This window comes from Panthera uncia, chromosome X (genome assembly GCF_023721935.1).
Source record: "Panthera uncia isolate 11264 chromosome X, Puncia_PCG_1.0, whole genome shotgun sequence".
Lineage (NCBI taxonomy): Eukaryota > Metazoa > Chordata > Mammalia > Carnivora > Felidae > Panthera > Panthera uncia.
In genome coordinates this window covers 55,075,791-55,087,478 of record NC_064817.1, presented here as the reverse complement: position 1 = coordinate 55,087,478, position 11,688 = coordinate 55,075,791, and the positions used below count along the sequence as shown (strand labels likewise).

At 41.7% G+C, this 11,688-nt stretch overlaps 2 protein-coding genes across 3 annotated transcripts in view; both read right to left on the bottom strand.

Annotated features, from left to right (window-relative positions):
- Positions 1-7,025: 7,025 nt before the first annotated feature.
- Positions 7,026-11,303, bottom strand: ITGB1BP2 (integrin subunit beta 1 binding protein 2). The gene is made up of 11 exons (XM_049643944.1): positions 10,691-11,303; positions 10,393-10,442; positions 10,248-10,304; positions 10,024-10,169; positions 9,032-9,126; positions 8,869-8,927; positions 8,660-8,730; positions 8,442-8,541; positions 8,100-8,213; positions 7,789-7,851; positions 7,026-7,428 (listed from the first exon to the last, which is right to left on the bottom strand). Exons 1-11 carry the CDS (start codon positions 10,752-10,754, stop codon positions 7,201-7,203), a joined length of 1,047 nt encoding a protein of 348 aa, XP_049499901.1. The 5' UTR covers positions 10,755-11,303; the 3' UTR covers positions 7,026-7,200.
- A 92-nt stretch (positions 11,304-11,395) lies between these two features.
- NONO (non-POU domain containing octamer binding) overlaps positions 11,396-11,688 on the bottom strand; it is a 15,719-nt gene continuing 15,426 nt past the window's right edge. For both annotated transcript variants that reach the window (XM_049643938.1, XM_049643937.1), the window contains exon 11: positions 11,396-11,688. This exon is cut by the window's right edge and continues 326 nt beyond it. The gene's annotated coding sequence lies outside the window, so the exon portion shown is untranslated.

The window sequence follows — 11,688 nt, the reverse complement described above, 5'->3', positions numbered from 1 at the left end:
GGGTGGCGCAGTCGGTTAAGCGTCCGACTTCAGCCAGGTCACGATCTTGCGGTCCGTGAGTTCGAGCCCCGCGTCAGGCTCTGGGCTGATGGCTCGGAGCCTGGAGCCTGTTTCCGATTCTGTGTCTCCCTCTCTCTCTGCCCCTCCCCCGTTCATGCTCTGTCTCTCTCTGTCCCAAAAATAAAAAAAAAAAATAAAAAATAAAAAAAACGTTGAGAATATCCAAAACTTAAGGACCCCACTGGGGTCCTAGAAGAGGAGCTTGATACCATGCCACTCTAGCTTAAAAGAGTCCCTTTGACAAGCCTGTCTAGGAACCAGTGAGGCCCTTGGTTAATCAATGATATCTCACATTGATGTAACACTTTTCCAAACAACTTTTAGGTCTCTGATCTCTTCATCTCTAACCTCAGTGGGACCCTTACATACTTTACCTCTCACTTCATCCAGATCAGTAATTAATTATCTCCCAGTTACACCAGATTCAGTGTTTTGGTCTCTGGGATCCCTGTTTCCACTGTCCCCTCTCTCCCTTTCTGCTCTCCAAATCCCAGGATACTGCTACAGGGAGAAACAAGCAGACCAATATAACTTCATGCTGTCCAATTTCAACTTGGCCCTTGCAGCTCTTTTATTCGTTTCATACATTCCCTGGCACTCTCCCCACAGAGGCTGTTTCAGACCTTCCTCATTCTCCTCAATCTCCCTGCTTCTACTTCCACAGAATTCATAGTAGACAATTTCATCAGATTACCTGGCACACCTGCAACAAATCAGTAAATTCTTTCTCCCTTCCAGCCCTGTCCTCTAGCCATCTAGTTCCCTTCTTGGGAAAGCAATCAATATTCTTGATCTCTTATTTAACCTTTCAGAGATATTTTATGACTCTACAAGCAAAAATATGGAAAACAGAGAACTTTCACTGTTCATTAAAGATAAATAGGATTTGGATACATGGAGAGAAAGGAGGTAATATTCTAAGCAGAAGAAACATCCAGGGCAAAAGCACAGAGGTGGGAATGAATGAATAAGTTACATTTAGAAAACAGGGTATATAGCAAGTAGAGTAATCCCCTGAGAAATAATCCCAACTGCTGCCTCAAGTACTACCTCTCCTTTCCCAGTTCTGACTTCAGCCCGATCACTGCTTCTTTGCCTGTTCTGCTCCACATACCAACAGAGTGGAAATCTGACACTCCATGGCCCCTCACTCATCCTCTCTTGCCTGGATCTCGGTTACTATTTATTGAGCTCTGACCCCAACCATCTGTTTCAGTGCTGCTAAAGAGTCCTAGCTCTTTTCTGAGTCACTTGCCAAGCCAAACACATTGGCAAGTGTTTCTTTGGTCACATGGACAATTTCCCCACCCTACTGAAAATAGGACAATGAATATAGAAGATGCATTGTATAGACATTGACTTTGCCAATATACACAACAGAGGTCAACGAAATATGTTAGACTATACAGCAGAGATGCAATCAGCAAAACTCAGACTGTGTGAAACTCTACTGAAAAATGATCTGAGTTCCTCAATAAAAAATTGTAAGGAAAAAAAAATAGATGAAAAGGAACCTTTAGTTTAAAAGTGACATATGGGGTGCCTGGCTGGCTCAGTGGCTGGAGCATGCAACTATTGACCTCTGGATCGTGAATTCAAGCCCCATATTGGGCATAGAGCTTACTTAAAAAATAAATAAAATAAAATAAGATAAAATAAAATGAACAAATAATACATATCCACCAATCACAATGTGTGGACTTTATTTGGATATTGAATCAAATAAAAAACCTATAAAAATTCCTTAGATATTTATGAAACTATTGGAAATTTACTGATTGGTAATAAATGATATTAAGGGAATATTGTGCTTATTTATGTGTGCTAATGTTATTACAACTATGGTTTTTTCTTTTAAAAAGGATCCTTACCTTTTAAAGAAACATACTGAAATGTTTAGGTATGGAATATCATCTTTGGGATATGCTTCAAAATGATGGGGAAAGGAGGAAATGATGAAACAAGTGCATGGAGTTGATACTAGTTGAAGCTGAGTGTTTGGTAAATTAGGATTCATTATAATATTCTGTCTACTTTTGTACATGTCATAAATTCTCTATAAAGAAGCTTTAAAACAATGTTATTGAATTGTCAAGCATCTTGTGAAAGCGTGTATATGAGTCTAAAGGAGCGGAACAGGAGGAGCTGGAATTTGAGAAGAGGAAGGTCTGTTAAGATCCTCTGTGGGATGAGTGCCAGGGAACGTAGGAGACAAATAAAAGGGTTGCTGAGCAGCTGCCAGGGCCAAGTTGAAATTGGACAACATGAATTTATATTGGTCTGCTTGGTTCTCCCTCTAGCAGTGTTGTGGAACTTTGTGAGCAGAAAGGGAGAAAGAGGACAGTGGAGGCAGGGATCCCCAAAACAGTAACACTGAATCTGGTAAATACATTGGAAAAGTGTCGCATCAACATGAAATAGCACTGATCAAAGGCCTCACTGCTTCAATAGGCTTGTCAAAGGGACTCTGCCAGGCTAGAGGGGCATGGTGTCATGTTCCTCTTCTAAGGCTTCTTTTTTCAGACCCCAGTTGGTCCTTATGTTTTGGATGTTCTCAAATGGCTCTATGACAGCTCTTAGCAATGACTGAGGTTTTAATTAGTAGCTATGTTACTTCCAAAGCATGCAATTTCCTTCCCTGAGTGTTGCTTTCCTCATTTATAAAAATTTGGGATAATACCTACCTCACAAGGCAGGTGTGAAGATTAAGTAAAATAATGTGGGTAGAAGTGGTGAGCACCGTGGCATTCTATACATGAGACTTTATTCCATCAGCAAGTGAATACAATCTCCCTTAATCCTGGAGCTGAAGAAATGGTATGTTAAATATGTTATCACTTTGTAGACCAGCAAGACCTGTCAAGAAAATCCTATTTTCTTATTGAAACATTATAAAATTGGATATTGGAGATGTGTCCCTCCTCTCCAAGAGAAAAAAAAAAAAAACACCCCAACTTTCCTAATAGTCTGAAGTGAAAGCTTTTAGTAGAGAGAGGAATAATAGTAGTACTAATAATAGCAAACAGTTATATAGTGCTTACTATATATGTCAGGCGCTGTACTAAATATGTGTTAGCTATTATTTTTTCTAAGTTCATTAACTTATTTTGTGAGAGAGAACGCACGTGCACACACAGCAGGGGAGGGGCAGAGAGAGAGAGGGAATTGTGTCAGCTATTACTACTATAATATACAAATCTGGATCTCAAAGGAAAGATATGGCCTAAAGATAAAAATGTATGAGTCATCTACATGTGGGTGGTATTTGAAGTCATGGGCATAATCGAGAGTGTCTAGAAGAGTCATATATAAGAAGATAGGAAGATCAGGACTAAGTCCTGAGGAACTTCATCATTCAATGGCCAGGTAGAAAAGGAAGAACCCTGCAAAAGAGACTGAAAGGAATGGCCAGAGAAGTAGGAGGACAACCAAGAGGAGTGATGGGTCATAGAAGTCAATGTATTAAAAGTATTTTACGGAAGAAACCATCATGAGTGTCAAATTTTGTTTGTGAGATCAAGTAAGACAAGGACTAAAAGCATCCATTAGATTTAGTGACTTGATGGCCAAAAGTGACCTTATCACCACAGACTGAGCGGGTTGGAAGTCAGATAGAGTGTGTTTTGATGGTATCAGGAAGGAGGAAATAGAAAATCAATAGTTATTTCAAGAAGTTTGCTTATAAAGGAGAGAAGAGAGTTTAGCAGTTGGAAAGGGTTGTGTAGTCAAGGAAAATTGTTTTTATAAAATTGGAGAGACCTGAGCATGTTTAGATGTCAATGAAAATATCCAATGAAAGGGAAAGCTTGAACAAACAGGAGAGAGAAAGGATAATTAATAGTGTAAAGTTTCTGGGAAGGCATGAGGGAATAGGATACAAAGCACAATGGGAAGAAATGAGAAAGTGTAAAGGAGGTAAGGAGAGGATTCATGCTAATGTGAACAAATATGTATATCTGACGGTGAGAAGTGGGGGAGTAAATGAGGTAATGCAAGCAAAGCACTTAACACAGTGCCTGGCAGGTTAGTTTGTATGAGAAGAGGTAGCTATGGTTACTGCTGTTGTTATTACCATTAATGTTATGTACCTGCTTTACTGTCTTACATTTTAGGCTTTGGACCGCATAAGATGAGGAAGTACACTACTTTATTAATTCTGTGAACTTGAAATTTTATATATCAAGTTTATATACAACAAAGGTTACTTGAACTTTTTGATTTCCTCACCTTCATCCTCTCCAGGAATTCTGGGTAGTTGCTGGTCTCCTGATTGTGATAAGATAGAAAAAAGTTGTACATTTAAGGTTAGTGCACTTTATGCACTTTTCTATATGCATTCTACACCTCTAAAAGCTTTAAACGTCCACCAAAGCCCCTATTGATGTCAACTCATCTGTAGAAAAATAACATTAAAAGTAAACTGCCGCCAGGGTTGGAAAGGATCTGAAGGGCTTGAGTCAAGGGGGAAACTTTATTTGCACCTCAAATCCATAGAATGAGAGCAGAGAAATGAGCCAGATTTGTTGAATATCCTGGAGGTCCAGGAAGCCCCTTGACCTCTGATCAAACTTCTCTGTGAGGCAGAGATGCATTCTTTGGATACATTCCCCAGGATCCCTTAATCTTGCCTCAATCTCCAAATCCTCAGCCATGCTATCCTGTGATCCCTTACCTTTGCTGCCCACGTCCATTCTCTCACTCCCATCTTACCTCTAGCTCCCAACAAGACCTTATATATTCCTTGAATCAGAACTGAGAGAAAATTGTGCTATGAAAAGAACTTGAGATCATTTTGAGGTTTGGCAAAGCTTCCTACTGAGGTTTCGTAGACTTTGAATCTCCCAGATTCCTGGCCACTCTGTTGAGGGAGTAAATCTCGCTCAAGAAAGGGAGACTCAAGAAAGAGATGATCACTCCTCTGATTAAAAATCTACATTAAAAAAGGGCCTATACTGCCTTTCTAACTCTGTTTTAAATAATGTTCAAAATCCTTCACCTAGAATTTTAGGCTCCTCCCAATCTAGCTACACTCAGCTAACTTTTTTGTCCCCTCCCTTAAACATACCCCCTGATATGTTAGCAGTGGTTACAAACAGCAAAGGGACTAAACTTGGAGAGAGTTTACATACTACATACTTCTGCACTGAGCATTTTACAATGACAATGTATTACTTCTGGAATTTAAAATAGAACACCTTCCTGCCTCAGCTTGGCTCTCCCTACTCTGCCATATCCACCCAATTCTCATTCCTACAAGTTTCCATTAAAAATTTATTTCTTACCCGTTACATTCATGGTCGGGTGATTTTAAACTAGGGTACCAAGACAAGCCAATGGGGACAGAATAGCCTTCTCAACAAATGTTGCTGGGACAACTAGATATCCATATGCAAAAACAAACTTGGACCCCTACCTCATGCAACATACAAAAAACAACTCAAAATGGATCAAAGACCTAAATGTAAGAGCTGAAAGTATAAAACTCTCAGTACAAAACAGGAACAAATCTTCACGACCTTGGATTAAACAGTGTTTTTTTTGCCTAGGGCATCAAAAACATAAGAAACCAAAGGAAAGATAAATTAGACTTCATAAAAATTAAAAATTTTTGTGTATCAAAGGACACCATCAAGGAAGTAGAAAGGCGAAACAGAATAGGAGAAAATATTTCCAAATCATCTACCCGACAAGACTTGTCTCTGGAATATATTTAAAAAATTCTCACAACTCAATAAAAAGACAGCCCAGTTAACAAATGGGCAGATTTGAATAGACATTTTTCCAAATAAGAACACAAATGGCCAATAAGCATATGAAAAGATGCTCAACATCATTAGCTATCAAGGAAATGCAGTTAAAACCACAATGAAATTCCACTTCACACCCACTAGGGATGGCCATAATAAAAAGGACAAATAGCAAGTGTTACTGAAGATGTGGAGAAACTGAAATGGTTTTACACTGCTGATGGGAATGTAAAATGGTACAACCTCTTTGGAAAACAGTCTGGCAGTTTCTCAAAAGGTTAAAGTTACCATTTGACCCATAAATTATACTCCCAGTTATATATCCAAGAGAAGTGAAGACGTAAGTCCACATAAAAACTTGTACATGAATGTTCATAGAAGCATTATTCATAATAATGGAAACAACCCAAACTTTACCTCAATTGATGAAATAAACATAATGTGATATATCCATACAGTGGAATATTCAGCCATAAAAGGGAATGGAGTTCTGATACATTTTATAACATGGATGAACTGTGAAAACATTACGCTAAGCAAAAGAAGCCTTTTGCAAAAGACCACATATTGTAGGATTCCATTCATATAAAACATCCAGAACAAGTAAATCCATAGAGGCAGAAAGTAGATTAATGGTTGCCCACAGCCATGAGTTTGGGGGCGGGGGGGAACTGGTAGTGACTGCTAACGCGTACAGGATTTCTTTTTGGAGTGATGAAAATTGGTTGTGGTTGCACAACTCTGAGCATACTAAAAAAAAACACTGCATTTTACACTTTAATGGGTGAACTGTATGAAATGTGAATTGTTTCCCAATAAAGCTGTTAAAAAATGTTCTTCCACGGAGCTCTCCCTTTCTAATGCAGTCCACATTAATCGCTCCACTCTCAACTCCTCCAGCTCTTAATAATTGTACCGTACAAGTTAACACTCAGCTAAACTACTTGATGTTTTTTAATATTTCATATAGATTAGCCTGTCGGCCAGACTATAATTTTCCTGAGAGGAGTAAACAAGCTTTCTGTTTCTCAGATAGCTCTAAACCACCTAACACACAACTGGGCACACAGTAAGTACTCAGTAGATTACCTGGTGATTATAAAGAACAGGTTGACTGTGCATGTGCTTGTTTTCACACACGTGTGTTAAACACACACAGAAGTTGGGGGGAGATGAATAAAATCTCAGGTAGTGAGGTGAGAGAATGACACTATGTGAAACTGCAGAATACGAGATTTATTTAAGGGAAAAAACAGCACGGTTTGGACACTTTTGTTCTCCCCTCCTTCAGCCTGCTGCTGCTCAATAACAACAGGACATGGCCAACCATATCCTGGTCTCTGAGATTCTAAAGGAACCACTGAGGTCCTATCTAGATAGTTGACTGGTGTCACTATTCCCCCATTGCTTCCTCCTCCTCCTCCTCCTCTGTCCAGCTCAGATCATCATCTGAATCCTCAGATTCTTCCTCATCCATCTCTAACCCAGTCCCTGCCTTAGCCTTCTCAGCTAGTGCATCAGGGTGCTCCAGCTGGGCCCAGGATCCTGGGTCAGACTTGACCAAGGAGATTTCAACCCGAGATGGCATCAAGGAGACAGAGCTCTGCTCCACGTTTATGACCTGAGGAGGAGGAAAAGATAGAGGAACACAGAAGAAAGAGAAAATGAGGGTTTGTGGTCAGGGTGGGGTGGTGATGAATGATGAAGAAAAATAAACAAATGTAAGGTGTGGAAAACAAGACGGGGAGGAATAAAACAATACAGTAAGAAAGAGAGAAAGAGGAAAGAAACGGGAGAAGGAGGAGGGGGGAGAAAAAAGGGAGGGAGAGGGGGAGAGTGAGAGAATATCAAAGCAAATGAAGAGAAAACCTCCACTTTCCCACTATAATTCCTTCCCTCAAGACACCCTCTATTCATTCCAATCTGGTCCTTCTTTTTACCCCATATTCCTCCCCCTCCTGTGCCCCTTATCTTCACTTACCCCCCAGAGCTTCATCTGTGCTTGGAACACACGGTTACCATCAAAGACAATGTGGACATGAAGCTGAGGGAGAAGAATTACAGGGGTAGTAACAGTCTCAGAAGGTCAGAACAAGTTACTACAACAGAGAACCACACCAGAGGTGTGATCCCTACATCAACAAGTCAGCCAGACAGCCCTGATCTACCAGCTCTACCTTCCTCTCAGGGAACTGTGGAGCCCACATGTTGACTGCACACAGCAACTCTGCCTGTAAAATTGTAATAGTACCCAATCCACCAGCCTCCCATCCAGCATCAGACATTCCTCACCTCAGTTTGACTGGCCTTCACCCAATTGAACGCAGGAAGTGGAATCTGGCCATACACAGTCACCACTACTAAGGAATCTGTCTGGTGCCAATCATGACGGCAAGATGCTGGCAGCTAAAGAGAAGATGTGAAATGTGGGTGGTAAGAATGAAGTCTTAACCCAAGGGGAGGTCTCAAGTGTGTCTAGAGAAGAGACACGGAATCCAAAAAGATTAATACTACTTCATATTGCAAAGCCTCTGGGCTGTTGAGAATAAGGAGAAGAATTTTATCTGGTAATAGGAGGGAAAGTTATTTCTGGAATTTGGTTCTAATCAAAAGTTCGGGAAAGTTGGAACTTACCTGCTTTCCCCAGTCATGCCTACCAACTCTGCATCCTGGCTGTGCCAGGAATGCCCCAAAATCCAGGGTCTGGATGCCACAGCAGCTCCAGGACTTCATCCTGAGGTGGGAAGATAATTCAACTGAATCTCCTCCCCTCCGCCATGAGCCCTAACTCCCACCTTATGATCAACATTGGGAGAAACCTGTCTCATAGGCCACCCAGTCCCCTCTCTCACCCCTCATGGAATCGAGGTGCTCCTGGGTGGTAGGTACATGGAGTAGCATCACTCTCAGGGCTTTGGTAAACCTAAGATGGATAAAGGAGAATCAAGAAAAGAATTAGGTCATTCTAAAGTATACCCCACACAGCCTCGTATCTATACCCAGTCAACCCAGGTACAGGATTTCTCGGCCACATGCTCGTGCCCTCTATAAGCTCACTCACAGCATCACATCCTGGATTCTGGCAGCTGGAACCACTCCGGATCAGACTACTGTCAAGTCCTGGGCAAGGGAAACAGAGTCAGAACCTATCCATTTCCTCCACCTAATTGCCACTTTCACTAAATCCCAGTCTGCACAGCCTGTCCTACTAATGACCCACTTACCTGCTCCAGGTTCTTGGTCTAATTCCTTCTGTTCCAATGCCATTTCCAGGGCTTGGGATATATTTAGCGGAAGCAGCTTTGGAGGTAACTCTGACCTAGGGGTTATAGGTGGAGTGATTTAGTTCTGACCCATTAACTATGATCAACAGGTCCAACACTCCCACCAGTGGTAATGGTGTCAAAGTCTGGTGAAAGTGGGGCAGGATTGGAAAAGTTGGGTAGCAACTCCATCGCCAATTTTTTTTTTGTGTGTGTGTACATCCCAAGTCCCTGAACCTTGGGGAAATCCCTAGGGCTTTTCTTGCCCATCTACTCAGTTGCTTTAAAAACTTAACATTTCTCTGCAGAACTGTATCATATCCTCATCCTTCTCTAATTGTGGACCTAACATGACTTTCTTCTGTTGCTCATACTTCTTCCAGAAAACTATTCTCTGAAGCCTTATAGCTGCCAACACTACATCTTTTTCTTGATGTAAAACTCATTTCAAAGCTTTTTTCCAAGGGGCACCCTGGTGGCTCCATTGGTTAAGTGCCCAACTCTTGATTTTGGCTCAGGTCATAATCTCATGGTTCGTGAATTTGAGCCCCACGCTGGGCTCTGCGCTGATGGCATGGAGCCTGCTTGGGATTCTCTCTTTCTCCTCTCTCTCTCAAAATAAATAAATTTTAATTTAAAAAAAAAGTTTTTTTCAAAAAATAAAAATAAATCAAGTCATTCTCAACAATCCCCCTTGTATTGTAACTAAGTATATATTTGTGAGGGGCTAGCTACCCTGTTGACTCTAACTACCTATCCCATCACCCCATACCAAACTTAAAGCAAAGGACAGTACTTCTGGACACAAATTTCCCCTTAAGATCTAAAATATACACAAAGCCCTGACACTTGGCCCTCCTCACATCCCTAGTCCCCAAGCCCCAGTGACCCGTTAATCACTTCTAGGAAGCTCCAGAAATGTAGGAAAAACCCAGGGACCTCCTCCTCTTTACTTGGGCCTCTCCCGACGCAAAGTCTCTGCTGACTTTGGAATCGTATTCAGAGGTTTTTGCTCCTGAAGTGAACTGCTTGTGGCAGGCACCTCAGGTTGAGGGGCCTCAGGGAGCTTCTCAGCACAGTGTGGTCCCACAGTACAGCCCTAGTATAGATAAGGAGAGAAGGATTAGGTATAGAATCCTTCTATCAGGGGCAGAATCCAAGGAAGTAAATAATTTACCTTGATGTTTAAGAACTCAGAGAAATCTGCAGTTCGCTTCCGGCAGCAGGACCAACCCTGATAACGAAAGACCCAGCGCAGCTCAGATTCCCGGGTAGATTTCCTTTGGGAAATGTTCTTACTGTCCCCCCTTGCTACTCCTCACCTTAAGTGCATCATGGAAGATTGGGACCCCAGGGTGATGGCAACAGGAATCTGTGGATACCAGCAGAAGGATCAAAGAAGGGCAACTATACCAACTATCACTTCTTATCTCTCCCCCAGATTTACATGCTCATGGGTTTTCTTTAGAATAAAAAGAAGTAAGTAAAGATTGAAGATCACCCACACCAATTAAACTAGGGTAGATACACTCAAATTTCTCTACTCTCTTAATGGGCTGCCCACAGCTGACCACTCCCCCAGCACTCACAGAACCCCCTGGCACAGTCAGGATTACTCACCAGGAAGGTTTGCATTGGGGTCAAAGTGCTGCCCACAGCCTTTGTTATGGCAGAATAGAGACATGGAGGACGTTGGTAGAATTACTCAAAGGGTATTTCAAGGAGTCTGGCTGCCGAGTGGGAAACACCTCTTAGTCTGGAGGCTTTTAGCTGCCTGGAAGGGCCAGCTGTTTCTATCTTTAGTTCAGGAGGCGTACACCTCCTAACATGGGCAAGGGAACTTCAATTGGTCTTCTCAACCAATCAGAAGGAGCTCAGGAGCATTTTAGCTCTGAGGCTCAAGAAAAAAGGATCAAGCAGAGTAAGGCTTGGAACTTGGGTGAGGTCAGCTAACCACTGCTGAGACAGTTTTAGATTTACCAGGCCGATTCCAAGCCTCTGACATGCCAGCAGCTGCTCAGAAATGAATCCCAATTTTTAGACCCCTCTCAGCTCAATGAAGGTACCCCAGTTCCTCCAGCTCACTTTCTTCCTCTTTCAAAGCAGTAGCTTTCTTGTCATCCTCATTGCGTCTATGTACTGCCAATAGCACCAATCTTTGTCAACCACTTAAGCCATAGTATGCATCCCACCTCCCCAAGTTTGCCTAAATGGATTCATACTTTTGAGCAAAATGTGATAAAGGCTTAGCCTTCTAGAGCCTATGCTCAGCTCTTGAGTCAGAACGCCCCTCCCTCCATTCCCTTTCAAAAATAGCACAGAAAATTAAAAGGCTTAAAATGTATTTTAATAAGTTGATGCTGCATTACTGCTCCATTTCTCAGAAAAACTCCAAAGATATCAGGGACAAATCAAAACATGGTACACCAATAAAAAAATGCACAGCATAACTACCTAAGATAGGCAAGGCTAAGAGCTACTGTCTGACCTTCAGCATACAGCAACCCTGTTCCCAAGATTGTACTAGCCTATCAAGAAAAGCTGTGAACAGCAACATCATAGACACAAAAGGGCCATTCCTGGGTTACCCTTACCCAAGAAAAAAGATGGAGGCAACT